Below are 18,200 nucleotides of genomic sequence, written 5' to 3'. Positions count from 1 at the left end.
ACAGCCAGGAGAGCAGGTACTTGGTCTGTTTTCCTGCACTCCTGAGTCACTAGCAGGTGGAGTTGTGCCTGGCACTGATAACCATTTGTTGAGTGAATGAATGAAGGGATGAATTGGAGCTATGTAATGATTGAAAGTAAGCTGGAACTGGATGATTGAAAGGTTTGCTTGAGTATTCCTGGCTATCTAACAGAGGGGTCTTGGGTCTGGCTTTCCACAGATCATTTCTGTCTCAGCCATCCAGTGGCTTTAAAGCCTTGAGTACCAACTTACGCCTGGGTGAAATGGGTTCAATAATCTAGGTCCATACAGCAGATATAGGTCATTGTATGGCACTGTATGCTGCATTGTAACAGCTGGTGAGTGGCCTGAAGACTGGGGCTGGTTCTGTTACTGTTTTATCCCCAGTACTTGGCACAGAGCCTGGTCCACAGAAAGGTAAAAGAAATGTTTGCTGAATGAAAGAATATGTAAGAAGAAATGGCACAGGGCTCTTAATCCACCTCCAAAATGAAGGTCTCCATTTGAGGATAAGCTTGCTGCATGGCACACACATTCCCCTTTCAATTTGAATCAAATCTCTCTGGAGAGAAGGAGGCACTAAACAGTGCCCTAACCTACTGCAAGGAATGGCAAGCCTAGGCTCCAGATCCAGTTCCATGCCATGTTTTGGAATTTGTGTTTACGTCTGCCTTCATCTCCATCCTTTCCGCTTCAGTATAAGCAAAATTATAACCCAACACACTGACTTGCATGCAATTATCAGAGCCCTGGTGCTCCTCCGTTGGGGGACTTTGTCCCCGAGACTGCTGACTGTCTGAATGACAGATCTAAAGTCAGAGTTGCAGAATCAGCCGGACTTTCCTGCTCCTTTGCAGCAGAGGCAGGAGGGAGAGAATGAAAGATTCTGAAAATAAAGGTAAGAGGCTGACTGCAGAGGGAAGGCTAAAAGATGCTAGGGTTAAGAGGTCACTCCATGGACATGCTGAGTGTATATTAAATGGCTGGTTTAAAAGTAGTGTGCATATATTATTTAAAAAGTCTAGTTATATAATAAACATGACTTTTAAAATTAACTGGTTTCTGGTTTCCAAATACTGTGTCATTCAGTTATCCATTTTTGTGCTACTAAATATAACAACATTTTTGCATTCTTCATTTAATCCTGGCTGAGAAACACATATTTACATTTCACAAATTTCCTTATAATAGCTTGCTTTTATTTCAAGAGTGTTCACAGTACTTAATATATAGGTCTTCAATACATTATTGGAATTGCAATATCTGAAATACTGAAGACTTTTTACAGTCTGGGTTCTCAAGAAAAATGTGGGCCAAGAATCCTTTAATGAAGATTCACCTTTTCAGGAGGATCCAACGGGGAGCTGTCACTGACCTTCAGAAGTGTTTATCTTGCAGAGAGATTTTCAGATGCAAACTCTCCCCCCACCCCAACCCTAGCCTCTGTCCCTAGATCCCTGGGCCCTCCCCCAGCACCTTCCCCCTACATCCCCCAATTCTGTTGAGGCATGGGGGAAGACAGAACGGATTTAAAGGAAAATTCAGGAAAGGACCGGGGTCTCTAAAGTGAGCCAGACAAATATTAAGCTCAACAACGATTCTGGAGCATACTGAGGTTTTGAATTCCGAGGCTCCTTACATTTTCATCCGCAAACGGGGGAGGAGCTCTAGAACTCAAGGCTCGGGAGGCTACAGGGCGTACCCCAATCCTGTTCCCAGGAAGGAAGCCCGTCCTTGGTGCTGCGTAGGTGCTGCTCCCGGTTGGGTGCAGGAGGAAGGTGCAGGGTATGCAGGCAGCAAGGCTCCCGGGTAAAGCTCCAGGACAGCCGCCGCGCCATCATCGCGCCACCTGGGCCAGCCCCAGCCTCCCCAGCGCTAATTTTAGGGTTTGCCTGCTGCATCGCGGCGCCCCCCACCGCCCTCCGCCCGCAGCAGGCGTTCGCTGATCTCACCCCAAGCCTCTGCGCAGCAATTTGCACTCCACTCTCTCCTCCAAGAGCGAGTGCTTTAAGTACACCGCAGCACTTTGCCTCTGGGCACAGGGCTTGGATGCCCAGCTGATGCGTGGCACGCAACTCCGGGCGGGTTACTCGAAACCACCGACCCTCCCCAACGCCCGAGATGAGTTGTTTGCGTGATCAGTGAGACCCGCACAGGCCCCAATCCTCCTGACTCTACCGTGCGCAGGACTGCTTGCTTGGCCTTCTTCAGCCCAGTTCTCGGCAACACTTTCTGGCGTGCAGTCTTACTTGTAATGGACAGTGATGTTTGTTCCATATTAAAAATAAACAAAAACCTACCAACCGAACAAATCAAAAACACACAGCCTGATGCGGGTAGGGGGGCTGGTATTTTAATCTATCACACTGTTTGTAAGGAAGGCTCTTAAACCATCTCACTTTGTCTTATTGAGGCTTTAAAAGGAGCCGGGGTAGCTGGTGTTTGTAGATTTAGGTCTAATAGGCTCTGGATCATTCATGTCCACATATCGATCTCTGGTTTTGATGTTTAAATTTTAACTAAACAGCCTGAGAGGGGAGATTTGCATGTCCCTGGTAAATCAAAGAGGACCTGCCCACTGCTATTTGTAAGCCAGGCTCTCATGGACAAATAAAACATGTGTGTGTTTGTTTAAAATATTTTAAATGAACTCAGGAGAATGGTGGCCTTTCATGTGTTGTTTTCAGTAGCTGGAGAAAGGTTTCTGGAAAGAAAAAAAATGTGCTTATATGCCCTGTCATGCTAGGCCAGAGGCATGGTTTAGAAAAAATTAAGACTGAGCTGGAGGCTCAGGTTAGGTTAATATTTACCATCATTTGGAAAGGAAACACTCTCAGTTTCTCAAGTGTATCGGGATGCTTTAAACTTCAATGGTATTTAGAATTTTGTTCCACTTTATTTTGGAAAAAGCCTTGGTTGGAAGTGAGAATGGTTAGGTTCTTGCTTGTTTTGTCACTTAACTCATTAGTGACCTAGCACAAAACATTTTGGATCTATTTTCTTATATCGAAAACGGAGTGATGTTAGATCAGAGCACTGTTCTTCAGGTTGTGGGTCATAAGAAAGCAATTTAGTGAATCTCAAGCAACCTTGTAGAAAAATGTAATAGGATAGAAAATATCAGAAACCATTGTGTATGCTAAGTGTAAATAATTGTTTCCTGTAACTTCTGTTTTAGGTATCTATGTTTATGTAGATATGGGCTGTATTAATGTCAGATCTGTTTCTTATTGCAAATCTTACTCAAAAGAGTTTGAGAAACACTGAAATCAATCATAGCTTCCTAGTTTGTCAAGAAGTCTGTGAAATGTGGTTTTATATGCATGTCCACTTTTGTTTGTGTATGATGAGAATGTCAGTAGTTTTTCCTCAAAATTTTGAAGGGGTTTGAGATCCCAAATAGGTTATGAATCATTCTGTTTCCACTAAGTCCCTCACAAGCTAACTTCTTAGAGATCAAAGAATCCTTTCAGGGCTGGGAGATGGGTGTGTGTTGACAGGACCAGTTAAATGTGAGATGTGAGATGGACTGTGTGAGCATGTTAAAGAGAAACTGTGACCATGGTAACCAGACCACGAGAGCTATTTGTAGATTCCAAAGTGCCAGTTGGTGACCTAAATATGAAACATAAATATCTAAAAATTAGTCTTTGTGCTGAAAAGTACCACAGGAAAACCATCAAAATGTTGTGCTTTGTTTGGAAGTTAGCTCTCCTTGAAAAGATTGAAAACAAGAACCAGGTAAAATCTCAAGAAACTGACAGGGACAAATAAATCATCAGAATGTTGGTAGGCAGAAACAGAATTTTTATAAGCTGCCATCACGTGACTAGTGTTCTCTAAATGTTGAGCTGTGGTTTAATAAATGCTTTCTTTTTCCTCTTTTAAGTACATCTTAAGACAGTCTGATGAGACTTTTAAACACAAACAGCATTGTATAGCATTTACCCAACATCTCAAAATGCTCTGCAAGCCAGGAAAAAACTTTGTATGGGGCAACTCAGAAGAAAATAGTTGAATGAGTTAATGACTAGGTATTGGCAAACATGACAGCTAATTATAATAATAACAACCATAGCTCCTATTTAATGAACAAGTAATATGTGAAAAGCTCTCTGCAAGGTGCTTTACACATTGTCACAACACTGCAAGGCTGGAGGTATTTTATGTGTAAAGAACTGAATTAAGAATTTGTGCAGGGACACATAGCTAGTAAGTGGCAGACCTTTTATCTTCATTTTATCTTCAGAATCATTCACATGGTGTGCAAGGGCTTGAGAGTAAGTAGCATGGGAAAATAGAATTTTTAATAAAATTTTTAGCATTATTTATTGCTGGATTAATTTACTTATTATAAAAAGGGAAATGTGAACTGTAGAAAATGCTGGCTTTTGCATAATTTTCTAGACTGTGTTTATTTGGAAAATAGGCATTTTAACTCTTTTTTTTTTTTCCAGTGAAAACATTCTTTATTGGTAAGCACACACTTAAAACTTTCTTGATTACACACATCATGCAAAACTGACGTCACACATGGTTGTTTATTGTAACAATCTTTTCTAATGGAATTATAAATTTTTAAAAGTTAAAGTGACTGCAATAGTAAAAAGAATTCAGGAGAACTCTGAAGGAAGCAAACACTTTGTAGAACACTTGTAAAAGTAATGTTCATCTCTCTGGCTGTTTAATTCTCCCTCCCAACAAGAATCTATTTTGGAAAACTATTATATACAAGAACGGCAGTCATTCATGTATGTGCATCCTCAGGCACCATTTTAACTCTTAAGTTCAGCTACAAATTTTCCTTTTAAGTTCTCTGAGTATTTTGTACAACAAGATTTTAGAAACAGAAATAAAAAAGAATAGTGCAGAGTTTGAAAATTTGAGTGGAAACATTTTTTTTCCTACAACAGTTTAGGGTAAGTAGTTCTTTTTTCATTTTTTTTTTTCTATGTTTTATTTCAAAATAACAAGCATGACATTTTGTGAGCAAATAAAATTATGCGTGACATTGTAACACGGTAAGACTAGGATTAGAGCACACTCTTTCCTGACAGATTTTGATTTTTTACTGAAAGTTATTACAGAATCTGATTGGGAGTTTGAATATTGTCAGATCCAGACTTCTAAACCCTAAATATTTAAAAGACTATGGTGTTCATTCCCCAATCAGCAGTTCAAAATGAAATCAGTGCTGTGCTTAGTCACTCAAGTCATATCCGACTCTTTGTGACCCCATAGAAGGTAGCCTGCCAGGCTTCTCTGTCCATAGGGATTCTCCAGGCAAGAATACTGGAGTGGGTTGCCATGCCCTCCTCCAGGGGATCTTCCTAACCCAGGGACTGAACCCAGGTCTCCCACATTGTAGGCAGATTCTTTACCATCTGAGCCACCAGGAAAGCCCAAGAATATTGGAGTGGGTAGCCTGTCTCTTCTCCAGGGGAACTTCCTGACCCAGTAATCGAACCAGGATCTCCTGCACTGCAGGTGGATTCTTTACCAGCTGAGCTACCAGGGAAACCCCCTTAATGTTGTGTGTGTGTGTGTGTGTGTGTGTGTGTTTTAACAACCATGACTATTTTTAGAAAAAGTGATACTTTTAGAGAAAACTCAATTCTTTCAAGATTTTTGTCCTTGCTACTTGGGACTGTGTAGGTTAGGCAAATGATGTATGTTGGTTGGGGTGATCTATACATGGTTGAATGAATTTTCAGCTTTCATGGCTAGCATGAGATAAAGCTGGGTTTAGAGCCTGGACTATGTCAGTGGTTCTCAAATGCACACGATACTGCTTCCAGTCGTTATGTGCTTCCTGTAGAACATACTAGAAATATGCAAGGGGCTCTAGCAGCATTCCCTGGGCAGAAACTGGAACTGCTCGATGGCTGGCAATGTTCCTGATTGTTCCGTTTAATGATGAATTATTCCTGGGTCCTGTGCAATTTTCAGATGTTTTGCTGAAGAGGTAAGTTGAAAAACTCTCTATACTTTTCTGAGCCTAGAACATATTTATTGGTTTTACATTTGCACTGAAATTTCCAGGATTAAAAATGCTGTGTAAAGCAAGGAAAGATTTTATTTAGTACTTAATTGTGTTTAGAAAAATCACTTGTCCAAAGCACCAATTGGTTTGAGACATCAATACAACATACCCGTCTCATTCAGTATATGTACCTGTATGGGTATGAATATTATATCTTGCTTGAGTATTTGTATATTGAAATCCATATTGTTTTGTTATTCTCTTTTATGTTATTGTTGATATATACATATAGTTATTGTTTAATTGTGTTGGGTAGATTATTTTATCTTTAAATTTTATCTTGAGATGCTAAACAAGGAAATATAGGATATTTTTATATTTGTATATATGTATGTTAGAGTGTAGGGCTTCCCTGGTGGCTCAGATGGTAAAGAATCTGCGTGCAATTCAGGAGACCCGGTCTGATCCCTGGGTTAGGAGGATACCCTGGAAAAAGGGAATGGCTACTCACTCCAGTATTCTTGCCTGGAGAATCCCATGGACAGAGCAGCCTGGCAGACTATAGTCCATGGGGTTGCAAAGAGTCAGACATGATTGAGCAACTGACACACACACACACATGTTAGAGTGTACAAATGACTTTATTTTTACCTCTTTAATAATTTAAAAGAATTTCAGCAAACATTAAAACTTTTGGATACCGTATATTCAATTTTACTTTTCTTATTCTTAAAAAAAATTAGAGTAGTCTACAACAATGAGTTTGAGCTGAGCATTAACTGACCTCTTTAAGGGCAGAAATACTGAGATATAGGCATTATAAATCTTCTGAAAAATAATGTCACTGGTAATATATAGTTGTGTTACTGTAACTGGAATTTTAAAATTTCACTTTGTAATTGTTTGCTGTTAGGATGTAAAAATATAGTTGATTTTTATTGTTGACTTTATTTCCGTGACCTTGCTAAATTCATTTATAAAATAGTTTTTAGATTTTTGTAGATAGTAGGTTTTCTATGAATAAAGACGTTGTATTTCTTACTTTCCAGTCCTTATACTTTTTATCCCTTTAATAGCCAGTATTATTGCACTGGCTATGTTCTCTTAAAATGTTTAATAGAAGTGGTGATGGTGAGCATCCTTATCTTGTTCCTTAATCTCAGAGAAAAAGCTATCTTTCACCACTAAATACATTATTTGATGTAGGGCTTACATAGACATTTTTATATCAGATTAAGAAAGTTAACTTCTGTTCCTAGTGTGCCAGGTTGTTATCATGACTTGGTGCTGAGTTTTATCAAATGCTTTCCTGTTTTGGGGAGCCCAGCCTTGTGCTCTATGATGACCTAGAGGGGTGGGATGGGAGGAAGGAGGGAGACTTCAGAGGGAGGGGAAATTTTATATATATAAACTGATGACTGATTCCTATTGTTGAACAGCAGAAACCAACACAACATTGTAAAGAAATTATCCTCCAATTAAAAAAAAAGATAAAAATGTTTCCCTGTTTTGTGATGATCATATGACTGTTCTATATTTATTCTGTTAATATGATAATTACATTGATTTTTTCTTTTTGAACGATCTTTTTAAAGTTTGAAGTATAGCTGGTTTACAATATTATATGATAAAGATGTATAGCATAGTGTTTCAAAATTTTTGTAGAGTATAGATTATACCCCGTTTATACTTGTTATAAAATGTTGGCTATATTTCCAGTGCTGTACAATGTAACACTTATACTTAGAGCTTTTTATCCACAGTGTTTGCACCTCTTAATCCCCCTACTCCTATCTTCCTCCTCTCTTCTTCCCTCTCCCCACTGGTAACTGCTAGTTTGTTCTCTGTATCTGTGAATCTGTTTTGTTATATTTATTTGTTTGTTTTACTTTTACATTTATATTTTGAGGGTTAAACTAACTTTGCATTACTTAATAAACTCACTTTAGTTGTGGCATATTATCCTTTGCATATATTTGCTGGATTTCACTTGCTAATGTTTTGTGGTGGAGTGTTTTTGTTCACAAGAGAGATTAACCTGTAATTTTCTATTGTGGTGGTGTCCTTGCCTGGTTTGGACGTGAAGGTTTTGCTGAACTTATAAAACAAGTTAAGAAGTAATTCTTCAGTCTGTTCTCCTGAAGAGTTCTGTGAGAGTTCTGACTCCTTTTTAGAGTTATTCTCTAAAAATTCACTGGTGGAAACCATTTGTGTCTGGAAATTTTGTTGTGGGAAAGCTTTAAAATATGGATTCATTTATTGTAATAGGTATAGATTTATTTAGATTTCTTATTTCTTTTTGTGTTTTAGGAAGTTTTTTTTAGTGTTTTTTTTTTGTGTGTGTGTATATATATGTTTTATTTATTTATTTATTTTTTAAATTTTATTTTATTTTTAAACTTTACAATATTGTATTAGTTTTGCCAAATATCGAAATGAATCCGCCACAGGTATACCTGTGTTCCCCATCCTGAACCCTCCTCCCTCCTCCCTCCCCGTACCCTCCCTCTGGGTCGTCCCAGTGCACCAGCCCCAAGCATCCAGTATTGTGCATCGAACCTGGACTGGCGACTCGTTTCATACATGATATTATACATGTTTCAATGCCATTCTCCCAAATCTCCCCACCCTCTTCCTCTCCCACAGAGTCCATAAGACTGATCTATACATCGGTGTCTCTTTTGCTGTCTCGTACACAGGGTTATTGTTACCATCTTTCTAAATTCCATATATATGCGTTAGTATACTGTATTGGTGTTTTTTTAGTAAGTGTTTTTCTAAGAATTTGTCCATTTTACCTGAACTTTCAAATTTATTGGCATAAGGTTTTCTTTACATCCTCTTATGATCTTTCTAATACCTGTAGGTTGCCTGGTATTTTCCCTACTTTTATTCCTGATATTGATTTTGTATTTTTTATACTGGTAGTTCTCAGTTTTTGCATGCATATTACAAAGATTTTATAAATTGTATTAATTCTTTGCAAAGAGCTGGTGTTTTTGGATGGGCCCCATGGCTTGCAGGATCTTAGTTTCCTGAGCAGGGATCAAACACTCTCCCCCTGCAGTGGAAGCAGGGAGTCCTAAACACTGGACTGCCAGCAAAGTCCCTTGCTCTTTGTTTCTAGCTTACTTTTACTGTGGTCAGAGAATGCACTTTGTTTATTTCTTGTACTTTTATTATTTAAAAATTTTAAATTTTATATTGGAGTAGATTTGATTAACAGTGTTGTGTTAGTTGCAGGTGTACAGTGGAGTGATTGTTATACGTATTATGCATCTGTTCTTCTAAAAATTCTTTTTGCATTTAGGTTGTTACAGAGTATTGAGCAGAGATCCATGTGCTATACAGTCGGCCCATGTTGGTTTTCTATTTTAAATGTAACAGTGTGTACATGTTTGTTCCAAACTCCTAATCTATCCCTACCCCCACTCCTGCTCCCTCCCCCATAATCGTAAATTTCTTTAAGTCTGTGAGTCTGTTTCTGTTTTGTAATAAGTTCATTTGTATCTTTTTTTTTTATTCCACTTATAAGTGATATCATATGATATTTGTCTCTCTCAATCTGATTTTCTTCATTTACTATGATAATCTCCAGGTCCATTCATGTTGCTGCAATTGGCATTATTTCATTCTTTTTAATGACTGAGTACTATTTCATTGTATATACGTACCACAGCTTCTTTGTCCATTCATCTGTCTGTGGACACTCAGGTTGCTTCTGGTTCTTGGCTATTGTGAATAGTGCTGCAGAGAACATTGGGGTGCATGTATTCTTTTGAACCACATTTGTCCCTGACTGTATGCCCAGGAGTGGGATTGCTGAATCATACATGTGTTCTGGTTTTAGTTTCTTAAGGAACCTCCACACTGTTCTCTATAGTGGCTGTACCAACTTACATTCCCACCAGCAGTGTAGAAGAGTTCCCTTTTCTCCATTTGCTTGCCAACATTTATTGTTTGTAGACTTTTGGTGATGGCCGTTCTGACTGGTGTGAGGTGATATCTGATTGTACTTTTGATTTGCATTTCCCTAATAATTATAGATGGGCTCAATAAAGGACAGAAATGGTATGGACCTAATAAAGCAAAAGATATTAAGAAGAGGTGGCAAGAATACACAGAACTGTACAAAAAAGATCTTCATGACCCAGATAATCACAATGATGTGATCACTCACCTAGAGCCAGACATCCTGGAATGTGAAGTCAAGTGGGCCTTAGATAGCATCACTATGAACAAAGCTAGTGGAGGTGATGGAATTCCAGTTGAGCTATTTCAAATCCTGAAAGATGATGCTGTGAAAGTGCTGCATTCAATATGCCAGCAAATTTGGAAAACTCAGCAGTGGCCACAGGACTGGAAAAGGCCAGTTTTCATTCCAATCCCAAAGAAAGGCAATGCCAAAGAATGCTCAAACTACTGCACAATTGCACTCATCTCACATGCTAGTAAAGTAATGCTCAAAATTCTCCAAGCCAGGGTTCAGCAATATGTGAACGGTGAACTTCCTGATGTTCAAGCTGGTTTTAGAAAAGGCAGAGGAACCAGAGATCAAATTGCCAACATCCGCTGGATCATGGAAAAAGCAAGAGTTCCAGAAAAACATCTATTTCTGCTTTATTGACTATGCCAAAGCCTTTGACTGTGTGGATCACAATAAACTGTGGGAAATTCTGAAAGAGATGGGAATATCAGACCACCTGACCTGCCTCTTGAGAAATCTGTATGCAGGTCAGGAAGCAACAGTTAGAACTGGACATGGAACAACAGACTGGTTCCAAATAGGAAAAGGAGTCCGTCAAGGCTGTATATTGTCACCCTGCTTATTTAACTTATATGCAGAGCACATCATGAGAAACGCTGGACTGGAAGAAACACAAGCTAGAATCAAGATTGCCGGGAGAAATCTCAATAACCTCAGATATGCAGATGACACCACCCTTATGGCAGAAAGTGAAGAGGAACTCAAAAGCCTCTTGATGAAAGTGAAAATGGAGAGTGAAAAAGTTGGCTTAAAGCTCAACATTCAGAAAACGAAGATCATGGCACCTGGTCCCATCACTTCATGGGAAATAGACGGGGAAACAGTGGAAACAGTGTCAGACTTTATTTTTCTGGGCTCCAAAATCACTGCAGAGGGTGACTGCAGCCATGAAATTAAAAGACGCTTACTCCTTGGAAGGAAAGTTATGACCAACCTAGATAGCATATTCAAAAGCAGAGACATTACTTTGCTAACAAAGGTCCGTCTAGTCAAGGCTATAGTTTTTCCTGTGGTCATGTATGGATGTGAGAGTTGGACTGTGAAGAAGGCTGAGCGCCGAAGAATTGATGCTTTTGAAGTGTGGTGTTGGAGAAGACTCTTGAGAGTCCCTTGGACTGCAAGGAGATCCAACCATTCCATTCTGAAGGAGATCAGCCCTGGGATTTCTTTGGAAGGAATGATGCTAAAGCTGAAACTCCAGTCCTTTGGCCACCTCATGCGAAGAGTTGACTCATTGGAAAAGACTCTGATGCTGGGAGGGATTGGGGTCAGGAGGAGAAGGGGACGACAGAGGATGAGATGGCTGGATGGCATCACTGACTTGATGGATGTGAGTCTGAGTGAACTCCGGGAGTTGGTGATGGACAGGGAGGCCTGGCGTGCTGCGATTCATGGGGTTGCAAAGAGTCAGACACGACTGAGTGACTGAACTGAACTGAACTGAACTGAATAATTAGTGATGTTGAGCATCTTTTCATGTGCCTCTTGGCTGAAGAAATGTCTCTTTAGGTCTTCTGCCCATTTTTTGTTTGGGTTGTTTGTTTTGATATTGAGCCACGTGAGCTGTTTATAAATTTTGGAGGTGAATCTCTTGTTGGTAGCATCGTTTACAAATATTTTTTCCCACTCTGAGTTGTCTTTTGTTTGTTTATGGTTTCCTTTGCTGTGAAAAACTTTTGAGCTTTAATAGGTCCCATTTGTTCATTTTTGTATTTATTTCCATTATGCTGCTGCTGATGCTGGTGCTGCTAAGTCGCTTCAGTTGTGTCTGACTCTTAGTGACCCCATGGACTGCAGCCTACCAGGCTTCTCCATCCATGGATTTTCCAGGCAAGAGTACTGGAGTGGGGTGCCATTGCCTTCTCTGTCCATTTTGCTAGGAGACATTAAAAAAGATATTGCTGAGATTTATGTTGAGTATTCTGCCTATGTTTTCCTCTAAGATCTTTGAGTATCTGGTCTTACATTTAATTCTTTAATCCATTTTGAGTTTATTTTTGTGTATGGTGTTAAAGGGGGCTTCCCTGGTAGCTCAGACAGTAAAGAATCTGCCTGCAACCTGGGTTCGACCCCTGGGTGGGGAAGATCCCCTGGAGGAGGAAATGGCAACCTATTCCAGTATTCTTGCCTAGAGAATTCCATGGAGAGAAGAGCCTGGCAGGTCTGTGGGGTCACAAAAAGTTGGATACAACTGAGAGACTTAACACACATATACGGTGTGTGTTACACATAACATCCCTTACGTGTGATACATATGATGTTACATATGATACATATGATGTCACATCATATGATCATATGATGTGATACATATGTGTGATATGTGTGATATACATAACATCCCTTAAAGAATGTTCTAATTCCATTTTTTTTTCACATGTAAATGTCCAGTTTTCCCGGTACCACTTGTTGAAGAGACTGTCTTTTCTCTATTGTATAGTCTTGCCTCCTCTTTCATAGATTAATTCACGATAAGTGTGTGCGTTTATTTCTGGGCTTTCTATCATGTTCTGTGGATTTAAATGTTTGTTTTTGTGCCAGTATCCTACTTTTTGATGATTGTATCTTTATCAGATCAGATCAGATCAGTCGCTCAGTCGTGACCGACTCTTTGCGACCCCATGCATCGCAGCACATAGCCTAAAATCAGGGAGCCTGATTCCTCCAGCTCCATTTTTCTTTTTTCAAATTTGCTTTGGCTCTTCAGGGTCTTTTGTGTCTCCATAGAAATTTAAAGATTTTTTTTGTTTTAGTTCTGTGAAAAATGCCATTTTGCATTGAATCTGTAGATTGTTTTGGATGGTATAGTCATTTTAACAATATCAGTTCTTCAAATCCAAGAACATGGTATATCTTCCCATCTGTTTGTGTCACCTTTGCTTTCTTCCATCAGCATCTTATAGTTTTTGTAGTTCAGGTCTTTTGCCTCCTTAGGTAAGTTTATTCCTAGGTATTTTATTCTTTTTAATGTGATGGTAAATGGGATTGTCACATGGTCCACAGCCTTGTCTAACTCAATGAAACTATGAGCCATGCTGTGTAGGGTTGCCCAAGACAGACGGGCCATGGTGGAGAGTTCTGACAAAACGTGGTCCACTGGAGAAGGGAATGGCAAACCACTTCAGCATCCTTGCCTTGAGAACCCCATGAACAGAAAGAAAAGGCAAAAAGATAGGACACTGAAAGATGAACGCCCCAGATTGGTAGGTGCCCAGTATGCTCCTGGAGATCAGTGGAGAACTAACTCCAGAAAGAATGAAGAGATGGAGCCAAAGCAAAAACAACATCCAGTTGTGGATGTGACTGGTGATGGAAGTAAAGTCTGATGCTGTAAAGAACAATATTCCATAGGAACCTGGAATGTTAGGTCCATGAATCAAGGCAAATTGGAAGTGGTCAGACAGGAGATGGCAAGAGTGAACATCAACAATTTAGGAATCAGCGAAATAAAATGGATTGGAATGGGTTTTAACTCAAATGACCATTATATCGACTACTCTGAGCAAGAATCCCTTAGAAGAAATGGAGTAGCCATCATAGTCAACAAGAGAGTCCAAAATGCAGTACTTGGAGGCAATCTCAAAAATGACAGAATGGTCTCTGTTTCCAAGGTAAACCATTCAATATCACAGTAATCCAAGTCTATGCCCCAATGAATACTGCTAAAGAAGCTTAACAGTTCCTATGAAGACCTACAAGACCTTCTAGAATTCACACCCAAAAAAGATATCCTTTTCACTATAGGGGACTGGAGTGAAAAAGTAGGAAATCAAGAAATACCGGGAGTAACAGGAAAATTTGGCCTTTGAGTACAGAATGAAGCAGGGCAAAGTCTAATAGAGCTTTGCCAAGAGAACACACTGGTCATAGCAAACACCCTCTTCCAACAACATAGGAGAAGACTCTACACATGGACATCACCAGATGGTCAATACCGAAATCAGATTGATTATATTCTTTGCAGCCAAAGAAGGAGAAGCTGTATACAGTCAGCAAAAACAAGACTGGGAGCTGACTGTGGCTCAGATCATGAACTCCTTATTGCCGAATTCAGACTTCAATTGAAGAAAGTAGGGAAAACAACTAGACTATTCAGGTATGACCTAAATCAAATCCCTTACGATTATACAGTGGGAGTGAGAAATAGATTCAAGGGATTAGATCTGATAGACAGAGAGCCTGATGAACTATCGACAGAGATTTGTGTCATTATACAGGAGGCAGTGATCAAGACCATCCCCAAGAAAAAGAAATGCAAAAAGGCAAAATGATTGTCTGAAGAGGTCTTACAAACAGCTATGAAAAGAAGAGAAGCAAAAGACAAAGGAGAAAAGGAAAGATATATGCAGCATTCCAAAGAATGGCAAGGAGAGATAAGAAAACTTTCCTAAGTGATCAATGCAAAGAAATAGAGGAAAACAATAGAATGGGAAAGACTAGAGATCTTTTCAAGAAAATTAGAGATACCGAGGGAAATTTTCATGCAAAGATGGACTCAATAAAGGACAGAAATGGTATGGACCGAACAGAAGCAGAGATATTTAGAAAAGGTGGCAAGAATACACAGAAGAACTATACAAAAAAGATCTTTTACAACCCTGATAATCACAATGGTGTGATGACTCACCTAGAGCCAGACATCCTAGAATGTGAAGTCAAGTGGGCTTTAGGAAGCATCATTATGAACAAAGCTAGTGGAGGTGATGGAATTCTACTTGAGCTAAATTCTACTTGAGCTAAATTCTAATTAGCTACTTGAGCTAATTCTACTTGAGCTATTTCAAATCCTAAAAGATGATGCTGTGAAAGTGCTGCACTCAATATGCCAGCAAATTTGGAAAACTCAACAGTGGCCACAGGACTGGAAAGGTTGGTTTTCCTTCCAATCCCCAAAAAAAGGCAATGCCAAAGAATGCTCAAACTACCACACAATTGCACTCATCTCACACACTAGCAAAGTAATGCTAAAATTCTCCAAGCCAGGCTTCAACAGTATGTGAACCGCATGAACCGTGAACTTCCAGATGTTCAGGCTGCATTTAGAGAAGGCAGAGGAACCAGAGATCAAATTGCCAGCATCTATTGGATCATCAAAAAAGCAAGAGAAATCCAGAAAAACATCTACTTCTGCTTTATTGACTATGCCAAAACCTTAGACTGTGTGGGTCACAATAAACTGTGGAAAATTCTGAAATAGATGGGAATATCAGACCACCTGATCTGCCTCCTGAGAAATCTGTATGCAGGTCAAGAAGCAACAGTTAGAACTGAACATGGAACAACAGACTGGTTCCATATTGGGAAAGGAGTATGTCAAGGCTATATATTTTCACCGTGCTTATTTAACTTGTATGCAGAATACATCATGAGAAACGCTGGGCTGGAAGAAGCACAAGCTGGAATCAAGATTTCTGGGAAAAATATAAATAACCTCAGATATGCAGATGACATCACCTTTATGGCAGAAAGTGAAGAGGAACTGAAGAGCCTCTTGATGAAAGTGAAAGAGGAGAGTGAAAAAGCTGGCTTAAAACTCAACATTCAAAAAATGAAGATCATGTCATCTGGTCCCATCACTTCATGGCAAATAGTTGGGGAAACAATGTGAACAGTGAGAGAATTTATTTTGGGGGGCTCCAAAATCACTGCAGATGGTGATTGCAGCCATGAAATTAAAAGATGCTTGCTCCTTGAAGAAGAGTTATAACCAACCTAGATGCTATTAAAAAGCAGAGACATTGTCAACAAAGGTCCATCTAGTCAAGGCTATGGTTTTTCTAGTAGTCACGTATGGATGTGAGAGTTGGACTGTAAAGAAAGCTGAGCGCCGAAGAATTAATGTTTTTGAACTGTGGTGTTGGAGAAGACTCTTGAGAGTCCCTTGGACTGCAAGGAGATCCAACCAGTCCATCCTAAATGAAGTCAGTCCTGAATATTCATTGAAAGGACTGACGTTGAAGCTGCAACTCCAATACTTTGGCCACCTGATGCAAAGAACTGACTCATTTGAATAACCCTGATGCTGGGAAAGATTGAGGGTGAAAGAAGGGGACGACAGAGGATGAGATGGTTGCGTGGCATCACTGACTCAATATACATGAGTTTGAGTAAACTTTGGGAGTTGGTGATGGACAAGGATGCCTGGCGTGCTGTAGTCCATGTGGTCACAAAGAGTGGGACACAACTGAGCGACTGAACTGAACTGAACTGAAAATGGGATTGTTTTTTTAACATCTCTTTCTGATCTTTCACTGTTAGTGTGTAAAAGTGCAGCAGATTTTTGTGTATTTATTTTGTATCCTTCAACTTTACTGAATTTGTTGATGATCTTTAGTACTTCTCTAGTAGCTTCTTTTCTGGTAGGATTTTCTATGTATAGTATCATATCATGTGCAAACAGTGACAGTTTTACTACTTTTCTAATTTGGATTCCCTTTATTTCTTTTTCCAGAGAATATACTTTGGATGATTTAGTTCTTAGAATGTGTTGCTAACTTACTTTAGGGTCCTGCGTATTGTCAATTTATATGTTAATATATGTATACTTTCAAAGAATGCACATTCTGAGATTGTTTCACATTCTATATATATGCCATCATGTCAGTTTTTAAAATCTTATACTGCAAGTCTTCTGTATCCCCACTAACTTTTTTCCCATCTATTTGTTACTGAGAGGGGATTAAACTCCCATTATGACTTTAGATTTCCTGTTTCTCTTTTTATATTTGCTAAGTTTTGCTTTTATTAACTTTGAGACTCTGTTTTTAGGTGCCTGCCATATAGAGTTGATATATCTGTATTATGAAATGTTTCTTCTTTTCTCAAGTAATGCTTCCTACTTTAAAGTCTACCTTTCTGAAACTAATAGAACCATATCAGCTTTCTATGGGCTAATATGTACATGGTATATCTTTTTTCATATTTATATTTAAGTTTTTCTATGCTCTTATGTTTTAATATGAATCTTCTTGAGAAACATATAAAGTTTTAAAAAATCCAGTCTGACAGTTCTGGTCTTCAGTTTGAGTATTTAAAGCTTTTATTATAATTATTCATGTTTGTTTCCTCTTTGTGTTCTGTTTTTTGCACCACTTTCTTCTTTTTTGCTGTTTTTTGGACTAATCAAGCATTATTTTTAACTTTCCCTTTTTTTCACTATGAGCATGTTGCATATTTTTTCTCATTTTACTTTTCATTTTGTGTATATGTGATTATCCCAGTTCTACTTATCACACTCAGACAACATTAGACTCTGGCAACACTTTTACTTCATCCTGTGTCCTCCCCTTACCCATCCTCCCTCCCCCACCTTCTGCCTCTTGTGTCATTATTATTATTCAGTTAAATTTTATTTGAGCCCCCATGAGACACTAGCATCATTGTTTCATTAAAGTTTTTTAAACTGGAGTATAAATACTTTACAATGTTGTGTTGGTTTCTGCTTATAACATAAATCAACTATAAATATCCACATATCCTCTCCCTCTTGAGCCTCCCTGTCACCACCACCCTCTCCCCCATGCAGCATCATTGTTTTTTACAATCAATTTTCACTTAGATGTACTCACATATTTTCCCTATCCCTTGCTTTTTGCTATTTTCTGAATTTATGTGTTTTTCTCTAGGGATCTTCCTTTCCTAATTAAAAAAAAAAAAAAAGACTTCCTTTGTATTACTTGTAATACATATTTTCTATGAAAGAATATTCTGTGTTTTTTTTTTTTTTCTGGAAATGAATTATCTTTACCTTTGCTTTTGACGATAATTTCGTTGGATGAATGGAGGATGCAGTACACCCCCTTTCACCCCCCAATACACACTTTAAAGATGCCATTCCATTGTCTTTGGCTTTTATCTTTTCTTGGCAATGTTGGCTGTCAGTCTTATTGCTATTTGATGTGATGTCTTTTTTCTCTGCCTACTTTTAAG

The 18,200-nt window shown here is 38.9% G+C and overlaps 1 protein-coding gene across 2 annotated transcripts in view; it reads left to right on the top strand.

Moving 5' to 3' along the window:
• DNAJC6 (DnaJ heat shock protein family (Hsp40) member C6) overlaps nucleotides 1–18,200 on the top strand; it is a 178,040-nt gene that overhangs the window by 8,811 nt on the left and 151,029 nt on the right. The window contains exon 1 of one of the 2 annotated variants that reach the window (XM_027537010.1): nucleotides 702–919. The exons of the other annotated variant lie outside the window; for it this stretch is intronic. Coding sequence (XP_027392811.1) covers nucleotides 898–919 — 22 coding nt within the window. The 5' untranslated portion in view covers nucleotides 702–897. Of the gene's footprint in view, nucleotides 1–701; nucleotides 920–18,200 lie in introns of those variants that run through there. 2 annotated transcript variants of the gene reach the window in all.

The sequence above is a fragment of the Bos indicus x Bos taurus genome, chromosome 3 (genome assembly GCF_003369695.1).
Source record: "Bos indicus x Bos taurus breed Angus x Brahman F1 hybrid chromosome 3, Bos_hybrid_MaternalHap_v2.0, whole genome shotgun sequence".
NCBI classification, from domain to species: Eukaryota; Metazoa; Chordata; class Mammalia; order Artiodactyla; family Bovidae; genus Bos; species Bos indicus x Bos taurus.
This window is presented reverse-complemented; position numbering and strand designations above follow the sequence as displayed.